Source organism: Anarrhichthys ocellatus, unplaced genomic scaffold, assembly GCF_004355925.1.
Source record: "Anarrhichthys ocellatus isolate YVR2014 unplaced genomic scaffold, GSC_Weel_1.0 scaffold28, whole genome shotgun sequence".
Lineage (NCBI taxonomy): Eukaryota > Metazoa > Chordata > Actinopteri > Perciformes > Anarhichadidae > Anarrhichthys > Anarrhichthys ocellatus.
Window position 1 is genome coordinate 537874 of NW_022280058.1, and position 17201 is coordinate 555074.

Sequence of the window (17201 nt, forward strand, 5' to 3'; positions counted from 1 at the left end):
TGTGGATGAGACAATTATATTTACAATATTTCCCTCAAAACAAAACAACAAACACCACACATACCACATTAACCTATATTTGATCCTTGGTGTTTTACACTGTAGACCTATACAATCCGACACTCTTTTGAATATGATATAAATGTCTCCCTTTCTCCTCTCTGTCCCACCTTTTTTACCAAACCACCAAATAATACACATTACCTCCGCTTTACTTATACGAATTTACTAATCTTCTGACTTAGTATCTCATAATTATGTATATATATATATATATATACATACACGTATATATATGAACGAAGGTTCCGTTCAGTTACAATATGATGCGTTCAGGCGCAGTTCAGTGAAAACCCGCAGCAAATATTCATTTTGTGTACACATATTTGCACCCAACGCCAGTCCTAAGTATTATTTACTTTTATTGTACAGTACAACATGTCCCATACCATTAGACAGAGGCATCACTTTTCCATCACAGCCTTTTAGGATGATTCTTTTATTCACAACAGTTGTTGGCCTTTAAGAGTTGTCCAAACCAGGTGAACCTCATTCATAATGGAGATAAAGATGCATCACCACTAAGGCAAAATGGTCTTGGCCAAAAAAAACAAAAAAAAAACCCTGATGAATATCACAATCCTCTTGCTTCATTACTGGCTAAAATATGTCAGACATTTCAGTAGATCATACACACAGAATGAATTCCAGTTTCACCTGATTCTTTCACTGCTCATTGGCCATCGTATCCAATTTCCACATACATAAGTAGTTTAAAGGACAAATACTGCCTGGACAAATGTGAAATCACAGACCTTAAATGACCCATTTGTACTACAATAAATACTATAAATGTGATATCTTGATTCAACTAATATATAAAAGACAGTAAATATGACTTCTAAAATTTATCGTTTAACAGTTTCCAAGATTTTACCTAAGTTGTGTTATATTTGTTTGGTCATTTTGTGTTAAACTCTTAGTTGCTGAACATCATTTGACACATTTGTTTATTCATTTCAGGGAGTTCAATATTTTAGCTTCAATACTTCTTTAGCGAGCGACCACGCAAAGTTCTAACGGCGGTCTGTCCACTGAGGTAGTCCCTTACTCCCCCCCCCCTCCCTCTTTCAGTTCATGTTTAACTGCCTAAAATCTTGTATAGATATATATACACGACTACTGTTCTCTATGGTTCATATGAATACCTTATCACTCATTTTTGTCTGCTATACACATATTAATCGGAGAGTTATCGTCGCTTTGTGATAAATCGTCGCTCCTCGCGCCGAATGCCGACTCCTCCTCGGGGTGAGTCTGCTCGTGTTTCCGTTTGTGGAGCCTGAGGCTCTGCGAGCGGCTGAAGCCTCTCCCGCAGACGTCGCAGGCGTACGGCCTCTCTCCCGTGTGGAGCCGGAAATGGTTCTTGAGGCTCGACGCTCGCGTGAAACTCTTTTCACACTCGGGACAGTCAAACTTCTCCCCGAAGTGGATCTTCTCGTGCTCCCTCAAGCGGCCGGACTGGTTGAAGCTCCTTTCGCACACGGAGCAGTGATAGGGCCTCTCCCCCGTGTGTGTGAGCCGGTGTCTGTTCATGGCCCCCGAGTGGGCGAAGCTCTTCCCGCAGTCCGGGCAGCAGAACGGTTTCTCTCCCGTGTGGACCTTCTGGTGACCCTTGAGTTGACCTTTCTGGGTGAACTGCTTGCCACACAGAGAGCACTGGTAGGGTTTCTCTCCCGAGTGAATCCGCATGTGGATCTGGAGGGCAGACATCTTGTGACAGTCTCTTCCACAGAGCCCGCAGCAGTAGGAGCTCTTCGTCAGACTGTCGTTACACTGTTCCTGCCCTGGTGAGGCTGGAGGACTGTCTTTATCGCTGTCAGAGACGTGATCGGGATCCCCTTCAGACACTGTGGGAACAAAGATGACAAGATGAAACACGCCATTTAGTGACCCTGAAGACAAACCCCCCCCCCCAAAAACTCATTAATCTTTTTGCTTGTTGAAGGAATACTCCAGCCACAAAATGACCAGCTGTATATCAGTTACTTACATCAAGTTACCTGGAATTCTTGAAGAAAACATTGTTTTTCTCGCATGCCTTCAAGGTCTTGCTAAATTGAAGTAAATAGGAGCCACGTGGAACAACAGCAAAACTACAACTACACACACATTTACAAACTAGCGCAGGATAATCCAGGTCTCATTTGTCCAGTCGTACGCTCACTACTCCCCAAACACATCAGCTTTGCTGAAACCTTCTAGTTAAAACAAACTCACGCTTGTGCAGGCACGCTCGTCATCCGTGTGAGTCAGAAAATGTTTGGGAATTACTGATCATACACGTACAACTGAATAAATGAGACCTGGATTATTCTGCACTAGTTGTGTTAAAGTTTGTAAGCGGTCGGTTTGATGTCGTTAAAGGTGCTAAATACGAGATCGGGAGCGTTTGGATTTGCCTCTGAGCGCCTCTCAACATGCTGACGGCTGAGGAGGTGGAGGAGCTGTGTAAGCATTATCGTCCGGCCAAGGAGTGAGTTTGTGTTCAGCAAGTACAACCCGACTCATTCCACTATGGACAGGCACCTGTCTACGGCCGGCCGCTCACAGGACAATGTGCAATATTGCGCTAATTATATTACTGGCGATGAATAAAGAGATATTTAAGGGTACTCATTTCTGTCTTTCTGCTGCTTGTTGAATTTTAAAAGAAGATTTTTAACATTCTTTTATTGAACAAACTGAACATCGAACTGAACACAAAAGGCAGCAATAAAGAAAGAAAGCTAATTACATTTGTTAAGTGCCGATTTCAACGGATACTAACTCAAAAATCCCTGAGTGCAACGTGTCAGTCTTTGGTGATGAGTTTGTTGTGAAAGTCAACATGGCGCTGACGATATAAATACTCTATGTTGTACAGCACTACACCTGTCACAACCTTAAAAAAGTCCACAGGTGCAATATTCGTTTTCCTGCCATCTCTATGAGAACAAGACAAGGGTCCACTCTGAAGCAAAGGCCTGAGTGGAGTATTCCACCGATTCAAAATAGACTCATCAAAGGACAACAATATGCAATGCTACACAGTTCACTGATTAGTCCCGGAGAGAATCAACTATTCTGTCCAATTTATCATCGAAAATTATTTTAAAAAAAAAACAATGGATCATGTAAAATTCCAATGAGCCGAAAGAAGAAACACAAAATTACCACTAACCACAAGTGCAGGCTTCTCATTTTCAAAGCAGTCAGTCAGAGACAGCAAAGAGTCAGTCGGAGTGAACTGAAAGAGACACAGTCCATCTTTTATCATTCCAAATATCAAAGAGGTAGAGCGTGATGGTTCTTTCTCTAAGAAACCACCGCTGCTGTGAGACAAACACAGTATCAAAAAAGGCAGCTTTTAAAAAAGCATTTTAACCGGACGAAGAAAACAAGAGTTTAGTTTTGACTCATAATTAAAGTACAGCTAATGAAATCTGTTGATGACAGCTGGAAAAGAAACGAGAAGCCTGCTGCTGTGATCTTTAGGTAAGTTGGGTACACTCACGATGTGTCGTCACTAAACTAACTAGATCTGAAAATGTGTCTTTTTCTCTCCTTCCCACATTCACTCAGCTATTTAACTCCCTAAAAGTACCCGGAGGGGATCATCTGAAAACGAAGGAACAAAGCTTTTTTGAAAATAGATATTTGTGTCCTCTAAGAAAGAGAGACAACTGTTGCCTTGAACTGGGTGGTGAACATGTTCCTGTTCCAGGGTTTCAGAGTGAAACAGAAATCTTAAAAACACGAGTGTGAACACACCGCACTTCCACACACAAACGCTGATTCCTCAGAATTACCCAGTGTCGTGTGGATGAAGTCTCTGCACACATGAAAAAAGGGTGAAATGAGAGAAAAGTGGGCTGAAACCAGTGAGTGATGTTTTAATCCAGTCATTCAGTGGAACGAGGTCCCGGTTAATGACTGAAGTAAAGACAGTAACGTTGTTTCTAATGTGAGAGAGATTTGTACTCCTGTAAAACAATGTCCTTACTGTTAATAAGTTCATCTTCTTCCTCCTTCACTGTAATCCGAATTTCTGTGTTGCTGTCCTGATGCTGCTCTTCAGTTTCCTCCCGCACGCTGCAATCCTCACTACCGGACAGCTGGCCAGGAGCTTCTTCTACACAACACAAAGGAAACAATACATAAATCATCATCGAAGGCATTCACGTTCCTTGTATTATATAAGAACGGATATCTGGAATCTCATGTTCACGTACCGCACAACGGCTCCTCTTCTTCCTCCTCTTTCACTATTACATTCATAAGTGGACTGGAAACCACGTCCTCCGCTCGGTCTTCTGGTTCTTGCGGGTTATTTTCACACTCAGCTGCTTTGTCACAGTTAGGACCCTCTGCGGGAGGGGGCTCAACTGCACTGGTCAAACTCTCACTGACCGACACCTATAAAGACAGGTAAATAAGAACAAATGGAAACAATGGTGTTAACGGTTGTAAAGAACTGTATAAATGCAGAAGAATAAACATTGAACATCTCAATCAAAGGGAAAAGGATTCTACTTTGAAGGCGCTGTGTATTCTACCTCGGAGCTGACGTTGTTGGCCAGGTCCGGCTGCGATGATTCACCAGCTGCAGCTGGAACTGTGTCCAAGACGACATCTGTAACTGCTCCATTCTTGTTCTGCGTACACGACCTTTTGTGGTTTCTCAGAGTTCCTGCCAGTGAGAAGTGCCTCCCGCAGTCCTTGCACGTGTACGGCTTCTCCCCCGTGTGGATCCTGGTGTGCCTCCGGAGCTCTCCTGGAGCTACGAAGGACTTATCGCACTGCGTGCAGCTGTAGGGTTTTTCTCCCGTGTGAGTCCGCATGTGTGTCGTCAGCGTCCACTGCTGGGCAAATGTCTTCCCGCAGTCGGAGCAGTGGTAGGGCGTAATGCCAGTGTGGAGGCGCTCGTGTCTCACAAGTGTACCCGACAAGGCAAACCTTTTGTCGCAGAAGGAGCACTGGTAGGGCCTCTCTCCGGTGTGAGTCCTCTGATGATCTCTCAGCTCAGCAGCTGAGTTGCAGCTCTTCTCACAGTCCGAACACGGGAACTTCTTCCTTGTAAAGCCCGCGACGACCTCAGAGTGCATCGCCTCTAAGTGCGTCTTCAAATGCCAGTGTCGGGAGAAGCTCTTCAGACAGATGGAGCAGTGATACGGCCTCTCCCCGGTGTGTGTCCGCCGGTGCAGCCGGAGCTCGCCCTGGCTGGCGAATCTTTTCTCGCAGAAAGTGCACGGGAAGGGCTTTTCCCCGGTGTGGGTCCTCTCGTGGATCATGAGCAGCCCCTTCTCTGGAAATCTCTTCTCGCACATGGAGCAGGGGAAAGGCCGCTCTCCCGAGTGAGTGCGTAAGTGGCGCTGAAGTTTGGAGGCGTAAGGGAAGTCTTTCCCGCACACTGAGCAGCTGTGAAGACACGGCGGTTTTTCATTCTCGCTCTGATCGAAAGTCTTGGAGGGAGCATCTGCAGGCACGGTTCCAGGGATGGCGCTCTCTCCTGTGTGAACAGACAGATGGGAAAGAATTGTATTAAGGAAACAAAATTGTTGAGGAAACGGCTCCAAAGCAGTTTGTCCCCGAGCACAACGAACAGTGACGCTGATGTTCAGACATACTGTAGGTCAGTAAGGTGAGGATTTATTTAGGCAGACTCATTTAGAGTCATTGAATTATGTCAAAGGCACGAAATTGAACATTTGACAAATTTGAAAGAATAAAAGATTTACTATAGGCCGATTATGGAACTGATTATCAAGAGACAGAAAAAGAGGGATCATAAATCTCTTCTGTGTGCAAGCCGTCAGATGTGGTGCATTCAGGTTCCTTCGTGCATTCACATCCTAATCGAAGGCCTTGGTTAAACTTGTCTTTTTCGGATCTTGCTCGCATTGAGATCCGACCTGTCAGCCCTTACATGCCCCCCCTCAGACGGGAGTTTTATTTCCCGAGGGAGAGCAAAAGGGAAAAGAGGAGGAAAACTGAGGCTGGAGCACAGCTGACACCTGCTGTCTCAGTCAAGTTACTGCTGATGAAAACCCAACATTTCCTGATTTTGCTGCTTCAAAATAAAAGCCTTTAAATACTGTTATTGTGAAGAACTTATAGAAAAATAAGTTTATCACCAAATTAGCGGAGCTTTGTTATCGGCTGTTATATTATACTGTGAAGAGGAAGTAGACCAAATAAGGAGGGACTTGCATGCATATAGATGGCACTGGATGTTTATCCTGACTACGTGTAACATTTTGATATAATTAAAACTTAAAGCAAGTCAACATCTTATCATTTAAATTAGCTCCTGAGAAAATCTAAACATGCCTGTCAAACTTTTGGCAGTTGTGCAAATAACTCGCTACCATTAGACCTCCGCAGCAGAGAGCTGGAGGTAAAATTAGCATTGCCATATTTAGATTTTTACCATCTTAGATCTAATATTACCTTGTTTATGTGTGCTGTTGCTGCCAAAGTTACAGACTGCTGTATTAAGATCATTACTAATGCAGCCATAAGTCTTTGTAATGTGAATTCCCTAATTAATCATATTTACAGATAATTGAATCCAGATGTTACAGGGGAATACCTGTAGGATGTTTTGCAATGCAATAAATACGTCCCACAATAAATATAACCTCACTTTAAATGTTCTACTGTTTACTACTTCAGACGTCAATGTACTGAATCAATTTTTAGCCTGCACTTTATATTATAATATATTGGAAGGTATTTCTAATATATCGGCAACGTCATTAACATATACAGAGCGACAGCACAAACTACAAAAGTTCAGTGTCAAAATATTAAGTTTGACAAAGTTAGTATTTATGACATGCCTGTCCGATTGGACTGCACTATACAAAGTCACTCAGTGTACACTTTGCTGTTCTAATTCGTTTGCTCACTGAGATCTGAGAAATCCACTTCTTCTCCGTCAGAGTTGATCAGGCCTCCAATTTCTTGCGGTTCCTCCTCTGCGAGGATCACAGCTGGTCCGAAGACCTCTGGGTTTTCAGAGCCCATCTCTCAAATATTCAACCTGGCAGAGGTGGAAAAAAATCAAGAGTCAGTAAACGACAATTCAATTCATAGCAAATCACTGAATACATGAGAAAAGAATTCAGGGACACTTGTCATGTATTGTGTGGACTAATGCGTTTCGGGTCATTTGCGATATTAACATGCATTCTCTGCGTTAAATAATGATGCATATGTCAATCATAGTCCTGTTACAGATCAAATGATTTCAACTATTACAAGCATAAACCAAAGCCTACATTTACATTTACAAATCTGACAGCCAAAAAGATAAGACTTCGCTTTCCTTAACTTGTTAACATAACCCACACATCACATTCAAGGTTCTATTAATTAGGATTAAAGAAGTATTTGAAACATTTGGTGCCTGTGGATAAATCCAGAGCAGATTTTATTCCCCTAAAACAAAACGCATTCACTGACTGTATTTAGATCTAGATTTATTTTAGGGGAAGTATTTGTGTGTCCCCTCCACATGAGAGTGCCCAGGAAGACATTCATCCCCCTGCCCAAGGACACTTCAGCAGGGCGGATGATTTGTTGTGACAACAGGACTGAACCTGGCTGAGGCCTGATGGGCAGTCTACCTTAAAAAAAAAATGTAATTCTCCTTAAAATGTTGCCGTACAGCTAAATGAAACTGTTATAGTGTATAATACCGTCAACATAATTGACGTTACTGTGCTTTCAAGTGGTTGAACGTCAAGAGGAAGCACTAGAAACCTCTTCTTCGTGCATCTTGCACAGAGCAGTTGACGTTAGCTCAGTAGCATTAGCTTGATGACACTCATCTTTCCTCCATCCCTTTTAACTCCCCCCCCCACATTAAATGTAGTTTAAATTGAGCAGCAACCTCATTGACAAAAACCTGTTGTAGCATGGTGTGTGTTACAATCACAGCCATCATATCAAGAGCACCCGGTAGTACAGACACTAGTGTTTGACCTCTGAATGAAGTGACGATGACCAGCGCTTTGGTCAACGACCACCTCAGCCTTGGAGGAAACTGTTATTAGCCTGCTAGCCACTGACGTTCACTAGCATTGCCGACACTAGCAATTAGCTAACAGTTCACAACCCCCTTAAGCTAAAGCCGCAAGTCAACAATAACAAACAGTCCCGACGGATTCACCATTGAGACCAACGTCAAAATAACACGTTACATCTTCTACAAATATCACAACCACTCGCTAACTCAGCTAGCTAACGTTTAACAACAGACAATAGACATTTTGACCAACCTCAGCATTGATTTTCCCCCCTCAGGTAAAAACAAAAAGTAGTCGCTCGACAGAAGTTTATTGAAACGACTTGGTAAATGTTCTACTTCTCTCTCATTTTCATGCTCGATTATGTTCAAACAATGTGTCAAATATTGGCACCTAAGTAATGAGTTAAGTTAAATAAGCGTTTGGCTCTGATGATAACCTTTCTAGCTTTAGCTGCTAGCCACTTACAGTAGTGGGGGAACTTCCGGTTGGCTTTTAACACCACAATAAAAGCCCGAATAATATAACTTATTGTATTGTAGTCTCTTATGTTCTTTAATCATAATCTATTAGTAAATCAATATATTTTAAACCACTATTATAATCGGGTTGATTAAATCTGGCATGTAAACAGCACATTATAAGAGTACCAGCAAAGTGTATTTATCAAAAGTACACTCTATATACAATACTTACCTACAGTTGTACTGTATATTATTATCCAGTGTCAGCAGTGGAAAGTAACAAAGAATATTTGCTCAAGCACAAGTACAATGTTGACATACTTGTTCTGTACTTGAGTATCTAATACTTTATACTTCTAGTGCACTTTCTGATTTGAGGAACTGCAGCATTTAAATGCTCTTAGATATATGTTAGCGATAAAAAAAAGAATTTAATATTCTATATTAATTTAACACTTTGAAAGGAGCTATTCTTTATTTTGAGTACCTTTACTTTTTGTTGATAATACTTATATACTTTTACTTAAGTAACATTTTGAATTCCGTACTTTTATTTATGATTATTGTGAGTATTTTTTTAGACTATTGTACATCTACTTTTTAAAGAATTCAAGGATACTTCTTGCACCTCTATCTTAAGATTATCAATAAGGAAAGAGTAGTCAGTGTGTGTTTCTATGTTGTTATTATTATTATTGTGTGTACGTGTTGTAAAAGCCAATCCTTTGGTGGGAAAAGGTAAACTGACAATACCTTTGGGTCAAAAAAGTCAAAACCAGCAGAAAAGTTCCAAACTTTTTATTTTTTTGATGATCCGATGTTGCCTCCTGTTGAAGGTTTTCCAAGCATATCGGAGTTGTCAGCCTAGGGGATGTCTCAGGATCCCCTGGAAGAACTGGACAACATGGCTGAGGAATAACATTATTATATTGACTGATGCATTGTGTCATAATTAATGTTATGACATCCTCCTGTGCTTTTCCTGCAGTGAGGAAGCTAAATGTCTTCTATAAAGAAACAAGAGCGCTCTGATGTTAAGAAGGCTATCATGTTGGATAAACACTTGGTTCATGTTCAATGTGATATTTCACATTTTCTGCTTTTGAATAGAGACAAAACGATTGAGAATCATAATTTGTATACAAAAATATGGTCAAACTGAAATGTATTTCCTTAGTTTATATCCTCTCAGACTATTGTGAATTCCCAGGTTACATTATTGACTATTTTGTTTTGGTCTCCCCAGCGGTTTTGTTCGAGGTTTTGGCTTCTTGTCGTGAATCTTCAGATGCTTTCGATAACCTTGAGAGTAATAGAAGCACTTGCCACACTTCTCACAAGTATACGGTTTCTCTCCGGTGTGAACTCGCAGGTGAACTTTCAGAACGGATGCTTTGGAGTAGCTTTTACCGCAGATTGAGCAGAGGTGAGGCCGCTCTCCGGTGTGAGTCTTGAGGTGCACGTTGAGGTGGGAGGATTGTGAAAACGCCCTCCCGCACTGATCGCAGCGGAAGTTCTTTTCTCCAGTGTGCGTCAACTCGTGTTTTTTAAGCGAGTCTGCTGTGACACAACTCTTCCCGCACTCCGAACAGAGGAAAGGCGTCTCTCCAGAGTGAATGCGCTTATGTATTTTAAAATAATATTCGTTTTTGAATGTCTTGCCACAGTCGGGACACGCGTAAGGCTTTTTGTGACTCTGGTGGTGTTTCTCCAGCTGGTGTTTCTGAGGGAAGTCCATGCCACACTCTCCACACACATGAACCGTTGCAGGAGACTCTTTAGGCGGGCTCTTCTCTTGAACTAATGTCCAATTTGGTAACTCTCCTGTGAGAAAAACAAAGACAATTATAGTCACTTAAAGTTCTGCATTTATAAAGTTTGGTCATGAATTAGCTTGAGTCATATCACGTATATTTGTTTGCCTTTAGGCCGTGTTGCACCATCACTTTCATTAAACAACTGGCAGACAGTTATGAGAAAGGAATACATGGTACACATTCATCTAAAGAAAACAACGTGTGAACATTCAACCCTTTAGCAACTGAGGTAAACTAAATGTTTCTCAAAGACATGGATTATTTTTGCTTTGCCACTTTTTTTGGTGACCAGCCCTTCAGGACAAAGCCGACACTAGTTCCACAATAATAACCACTTATTGCTTTTACACACAAATGAAAAACACTTTGCAGCATAAGAAGACCGTAGTGGAGGCACAAGATCAGATCTACATGACTTATCCGTCATTCAATTCAGGAAATTACAATTTAACTAATTAAGATTAGTAAATTAAAGGTTTTCTATACAACAATCAGAGCATTGAAATAGCAGCAAACAACTACTAATGTAAAGATAAAGTGGAGTAATATCTACCTGAGCAGAGAATGAAGTCGCCCTCCCTCTGCGTGTGTTGTAATCCGAGCTTCTTTGTGCTTTGTTTACATAGCTGGGCCTTTTAGTGCATGTTAGCGTGCCCCACTAGCTAGCTCATGGCCGCTGCTCTGCACTGCGCTCTGAATACCGAATTTAGCACCTTTAAGATTTCAATGAAAACACATGACCAGAGCTGAAGTATCTCATTCTACAGCTAGAGTTACCGCCTCGTGGCTGTATGCCTCCTCCACCCAGTCGAGTTACAGTTTACATCAAAATGTCCTCACTTCATCATGTTATCCTATCAGACAATTGAGTAAAATTGTCATAATTAGCATGTGAATTCTTGAGTTATGGCCAACAATGCGTTTTGTGAGGAGACCTTTGACCTCCAAAAGCAAATAAGTTCATCTCCAGGCGTTCACGAGACATCACGTTCACTAGAATGGTCGTACGGACAACCTAAAAACATAATGCAGCGCGGAGGCATTCAAAAAACCTTGAAGTAAAGACAAAGGAACTTGTTGTTGCCTCTGACCTTTGTGAACTTTCATGTGCGTTTTGAGGTTTCCACGCTGCGTGAATCCTCTCCCACATATGAAGCACTTAAACGGCCTTTTCCCCGAGTGAATCACAAGGTGTCGCTGCAGAGCGGTGTTGTTAGAGAAAACTCTCCCGCAGGCCGGACAGTCGTATTTCTTCTTGAGTCTGCGAGGCCCCTGGCATTGTTTCGACGGCTTCTTCTGAGGCTGTTCATGGGAGCTGCTGTGTTTAGGTTCTGGCCGCCTTAAAGTTTCTTCTAAAAAGAGAGAAGAAAAACACACACACACAAGGTAGTGAACATATGGTAATTCTCTTCTAAGGAACAATTATAAAGCTTCTCAAATAGGAGCAGGTCTGATTTGTCACATTGGGGCAGCAGAAACAAAAGAGCAACATTAGCATTCCTGTCACTGCAGACAGTCTCTCTCTGTTTCTTTGGCTGTTCCCTGTTAGCTTCCCTTCTGTCTGTGGATTGCTACAATTGCTGTTTCTGCTATATTTCTGTAAAAACATAAAGCTTAACTCACTAATCAGTGAGCTAGAAAACATGATTTTAACGACCTGTAGCAAACAGGCGACACTTGACCGATTATATTCAACTTCGTACATTCTTAATTGGGGTCACCCCTATAGTTAATGCAAACATATTCATGAATGCAGCTTTAAGCAACAAGTTTGTTTTTTATGACCCCTTTTCTAATATAACTACCATACAAACGTTATCTTTACTGCAATATAATCATGTACTGTAAGTTTATTCCATATTATTCTCTATTATGTCTCCATGTCTATAGTACTGCGTCAGCTTTTATCTTAAATCTTTCAAGATATAAAAGTCAGAAGCGATGCTGGCATGTTTTGTTCCAGGCTCACTGCCTGTGAGTTTCCTGATGAACTGTAGATTCCTTTGAAACTAAGTAAAGATTGTATTTTAAGGCTCTTGAGAACTTGAGTAACATAGAAGATCAAAGTCTTTCTCATCTTGATTATACATCTCTATGGTTTGCACGTGTTCCCACAAAAAAGAAACAAGACACTCACCTGTAGATGCTGCTCTGTGATCCTGGTCCTGTGTTCCAGGTGGTCTGTGTTCTTCGTGGGGGTTCACCTCTGGACTCGTGTCGCTCAGGTGCATCTTCTCAGATGTAGTGACGTGTGGAAGAAGCGGTGCAGAGGGGTGGAGATCCAGAGGAAGTCCCTGAAGCCTTTTCTGTGATCACGAGAGGTTTCAGATTATTATCAAGTGCCTAGCGATATGGTTTAATTGTTTTGTTAACCAAAGTTGCACCTCTGAGTGTGATGTCTCAGTCAACGACCACCTCAGCCTTTGAGGAAACTGTTATTAGCCAGCTAGCCACTGACGTTCACTAGAATTGCCGACACTAGGATTTAGCTAACGGCTAACAACCCCCTTAAGCTACAGACGCTAGTCAACAATAACAAACAGTCCCAACAGATCCACCATTGAGACCAACGTGAAAATAACACGTTACATCTTCTACAAATATCACAACCGCTCGCTAACTATAACTTGATGCCTGCTTACTGATGTGTTAAGTTAAATAAGCGTTTGAATGTGATGATAACCATTTTAGCTTTAGCTGCTAGCCACTGACAGTAGTGTCGGAACTTCCGGTTGGCTTTTGAAACCACAATAAAAGCCTGAATAATATAACTTATTTCATTGTAATTTCTTATGGTTATATCTTGTATGGTGTTTCATTAATTAGTCAGGCGTTAATTAGTCAGACTGATGCCTGACTGACGCTTACCACCGACTAGCCACTGCGGTGCCAGTGCCTTGTTAGTTGGTGTAGTAAGAGTTCAAATTTGAAGATATGGAAGAAATTATAAAATTTTTAGGGTTTTGCTGGGTGTAGTTTATTTATTTTCTTACCTAGCTTTGTTTTTTTTAACACTCAATGGCTGACTCAGCCAGGAAAAGGATTTGTATGAACGGTGTTCCTGGTTGGTAGCGAGTGGATCTCCAGATAAGCTAACACGTTGGCAGGGAAACGGTGTGGCGCCTACCGGTTTTTTTTGCGACATTCGCGGCACCTAGCGTTTTGTTGCGGCATTTGCGGCATTTGCGACGCCGGCCGGCATTTGTGCCTTGTCTGGGAACAGGAAACAGGCGTGCCTGCAGAAATCAAACCAAAGCATTTCTGAAGTTTCCTAGCAACAGCATTTCTGAAGTTTCCTAGCAACCAATATGAAGCATTATGTTTTGAAAACTATCAATTAGTTAGTTTGTAATATTGTTCTTGAGTTTCAGCTGTGATTCATCATTTAACTTACAGCAGAGTACCTGTGGATATGTTGAGGAAGGAGGATACAAAAACACAAGGCTTCAGCCTGAAGCCCGCCATGAAGGTGAGTGTAGATATTTGTAACTTAAATTTAGCTTGAGCAATGTATGTTAGCTATAAATTGGACAGTTTTATTCTGAAACAATCGGCTTGAAGTTATGAAGTTATAAACACAGGTTCACATATTTAGTATCTATTTAGTGGCTAACTGCAGCCATGTTACCCGCTAGCTTTTTCCTCGCATTCAGGTTACCACAGCCAGCATTTCAATTTCATTTCAAACTGACCACCCGTCTCTTCATTCCCATTTTCTCCTTTGTGTCTGAGCAGGAGGAGGGTCCCCCGTCTACAAAGGCTTTTCAACCGCGCCCTCCAAAAGTGTCCACCTTTCGCAGGATGTGTGACCGCGGGGACCTCCCACTCCAAATGGACTACAACAGCAGAGGCTACCGTATCTTTTGGAAGGTAGGATCGCTGCCCTCTGGTAAAGAGTAACTAATATATGGGATTTTCTCACAGCATTAACAAAAAAGCCAGGGTGCTATATTTGCCATCAAGAAACATTGTATGTCATAATGGCAATGTTGATAGAAACTCATTAACACAAAAAAAGCCCTATGGCGCATATGTAAAGCCATAGCTTAATTTAAAGGTTTGCAAAGAAAAAAAACATCAATCAGGCCATGAAGAAAATGTTTTTTCTTAAATTTACAATTGTACACAAAATGTTTCTTTTTGTACACAAGCTACTGTTGGGATCCACCCTTGCTGTCAAGCAGTTTTCGTGAATTTGAAGACTCGATAGGTGCTGTGCAAACACCTTTTTTATCGTCATCATTATCGGCTCAGCTGAAGGTGACGATGAGTTTCTCACATATTCACAGGTCCAATGTGGGCTGTTACCCTCTAGGAGGCAGTGTAGATTTGCTCACTTGTAGGCCTCCACCTGTCTCCCAGCACCAATCACAGAATCCATCAATCTCAAACTCTATAGAAACTCAAGGCAGTCGCAGCAAAACACAGGGAGTAGTTGTGTATTTCTGTGTACTGTACTGCATGTGTGTTTCAATACACAAGCCTCCACAGAGCCATTAGACTCCTGACTGGCACAGTGTGGGATGGATGCATTCTTCTAATCACCATGTTGCTTTATTTCTGCCACCACCATGCTGCCTGCCATTTCATAACTTCCCAACCGTCATGCAGCAACGATTGTTAATGACATTTATTCATAGTAAGCAACGACAAATGAATCTAAATAATTATACCCTTTTCCTCCCCTTTTTCCTACTTCAAAGAGAGAAGGAAAGGTGGGTAGGTGAGTGAGCATTCTCGCTAGTTAGCTGTCTGTCTTCAGGTGAAAACACTGTCAAAACTCTCTTTGTATGAATTATTTACGTAAAATGTTCAAATGAATCTTTGCGTTTGCAGATGAGCACATGAAAAAGCACTCAGCAAATGGGATGTGATGTATGAAATTGTTGCCATTGTTGTCATCTCCAGTGCAGCTGTTATGCTTATTGTTTCCCCCCATTACACACATGAGAGTCATTTTTAAAGTCTGCCAAAAAAGAAGAGTTTATTGCTTCTGTGGGTTTACACTTTGACTGAGAACAAGTGTCAATGGAATGTTTTTTTATGAAACCGTGTCGGTTTGAGTCGAGGAGATACATGTGATTAGTCGTTTTATGTAATTTCTGTCCTCAGGTGGCGTTGGACAAGCTGGACTACAACTACTACCTGCCTTTGTTCTTTGATGGCTTGACTGAGACAGGTCATCCGTTCAACTTCTTCGCCTCTCAGGGAATCCACGAGATGCTGGAGAAAGGGGGCCCTAGGATCCTGCCCGTCATTCCCCAGCTCATCATCCCCATCAGGAGTAAGTCTGGCCCGGGCGTCTCCTCTCACGGTTTACAAATCACACACGGCACAGCTCCCTTCACAAGTGACCCTGCGTGTGTTGATATCATTTCACCTTCACTGTGTTCCTCTGACACTGAGGGGAAAAATGTGATTTTGTTTGCTGATCTCAGATGAACCCCGAGTCTAGAGGACATTCACAGTTGCTTATATAGTGTAGCCAGCTGGAGCCTTATTAGCTGTAGGCCAAATAGCCCTGTGATTGGCTCTCACTTACTCCTGCCTCCGCAGTGCATTTGAAATTACTGATTGCAGACAAGCCAGTCTAAATCAAAGCCAAGCTATAAAGGAAATGCTTTCAAGGGGAAGGCAGTGTATGTGTGCGAGTTACTTGTAATTTGTCTTATGTACCATATCATTGCAGTTGTCAGAACCACTCCACATTTACTGTACCTCCACCTGCCTGAACAAACAACCTGCAAATCAGAATCTAAAAATGGACGGACAGTTTTACCTTGTAGCCCCTTTATTTCTGACTGACCTCTGGCCTTCTGTCCTGCTCTTCAGAGGCCCTGAACACGAGGAACCATGCGGTGATGTGCAGCACACTCAGAGTCCTGAAGCGTCTGGTGGTGTCCGGTGAAAAAGTGGGAGAGGCTCTGGTGCCGTACTTCAGACAAATCCTCCCCATTTTCAGAATGTTCCACGAAAAGAGCAGTAAGTTGAACTGAACAGTTTAAAAACACTGCTGCCGTCCAGTCCCAACTGACCACAGCGTTGAAGAAAATGAACTTCGGTCCGTCCGGTGGATTTGAAGTCAGATGGAAGGATGGCCACATGACATCAAGCTCACAGTCTGCGATGACCCCGACTGAGCCTAAATATCTTTGTTTTCCTCGTCCTCAGGCACTGGAGATGTCGTGTCCGGCCAGAGGGGCGAGGACATCAGGGAACTGTTCCGTGAGACTCTGGAGCTGTTTGAGCACCACGGAGGAATCGGTGCCTTCCTACAAATTAAATACGTGGTGCCCACCTACAAATGAGGAGGACCCCTGATGTTACTCTCTACTCCCTTTGCTTTTTAATATATATATATGTTCTGTTCAATCCATAATAAATTAATTTGAAATGAATACTTTGTGTATCTGTGTATTTATCAGAGATACACCAAACTATAAACTAACTCATAATTAGTATTCACTCACAATGTCAATAGTCAAAGTACTATTACACATTCAGAGTGAACAGTGAAGGTGTTGAGTACGAGCACCGGCCACATATCCAACGGCCACCACTGGTGTAACGTACTTGGCAATAAACGGTTCTGATTCTGATAAGACACGGTTTAAAATCAGACGTAATATTAAGCAATAATAATAAAAACTATGAAATTATAAAACACTACATAAAAGACAAGTGTTTTATTGTACTGTTGTGGTGCTTGCACGACATTTTTTTAAAAATTTAAATCCATTTCTTTCTTCAACATACTGATTAAAAAAAGAGCATAACTTTATTATTCGTATTATAAAACCATTATTCTTCTGCTACTTTTAAAAGGCAGAAACAGATAAAAATGA

The 17201-nt window shown here is 41.9% G+C and overlaps 2 protein-coding genes across 3 annotated transcripts; one reads left to right on the plus strand and one right to left on the minus strand.

Moving 5' to 3' along the window:
- Positions 1 to 405: 405 nt before the first annotated feature.
- LOC116391948 (zinc finger protein 420-like) lies at positions 406 to 13063 on the minus strand. The gene is made up of 8 exons (XM_031862977.1): positions 12494 to 13063; positions 11448 to 11708; positions 9761 to 10363; positions 6954 to 7073; positions 4599 to 5551; positions 4275 to 4458; positions 4046 to 4174; positions 406 to 1910 (listed from the first exon to the last, which is right to left on the minus strand). The coding sequence occupies exons 1-8, from the start codon at positions 12585 to 12587 to the stop codon at positions 1213 to 1215; spliced, it is 3042 nt and encodes a 1013-aa protein (XP_031718837.1). The 5' UTR covers positions 12588 to 13063; the 3' UTR covers positions 406 to 1212.
- LOC116392094 (parkin coregulated gene protein homolog) lies at positions 12639 to 16689 on the plus strand. Of its 2 annotated transcripts, XM_031863247.1 has the most exons (6): positions 12639 to 12677; positions 13753 to 13825; positions 14092 to 14226; positions 15469 to 15640; positions 16189 to 16338; positions 16528 to 16689. In XM_031863247.1, the coding sequence occupies exons 2-6, from the start codon at positions 13769 to 13771 to the stop codon at positions 16662 to 16664; spliced, it is 651 nt and encodes a 216-aa protein (XP_031719107.1). In that variant the 5' UTR covers positions 12639 to 12677; positions 13753 to 13768; the 3' UTR covers positions 16665 to 16689. The 2 variants fall into 2 exon arrangements, with proteins under 2 accessions (XP_031719107.1, XP_031719106.1); XM_031863246.1 differs by lacking the exon at positions 12639 to 12677 and having other exon boundaries at positions 13584 to 13825.
- The last annotated feature ends 512 nt before the right edge of the window (positions 16690 to 17201 follow it).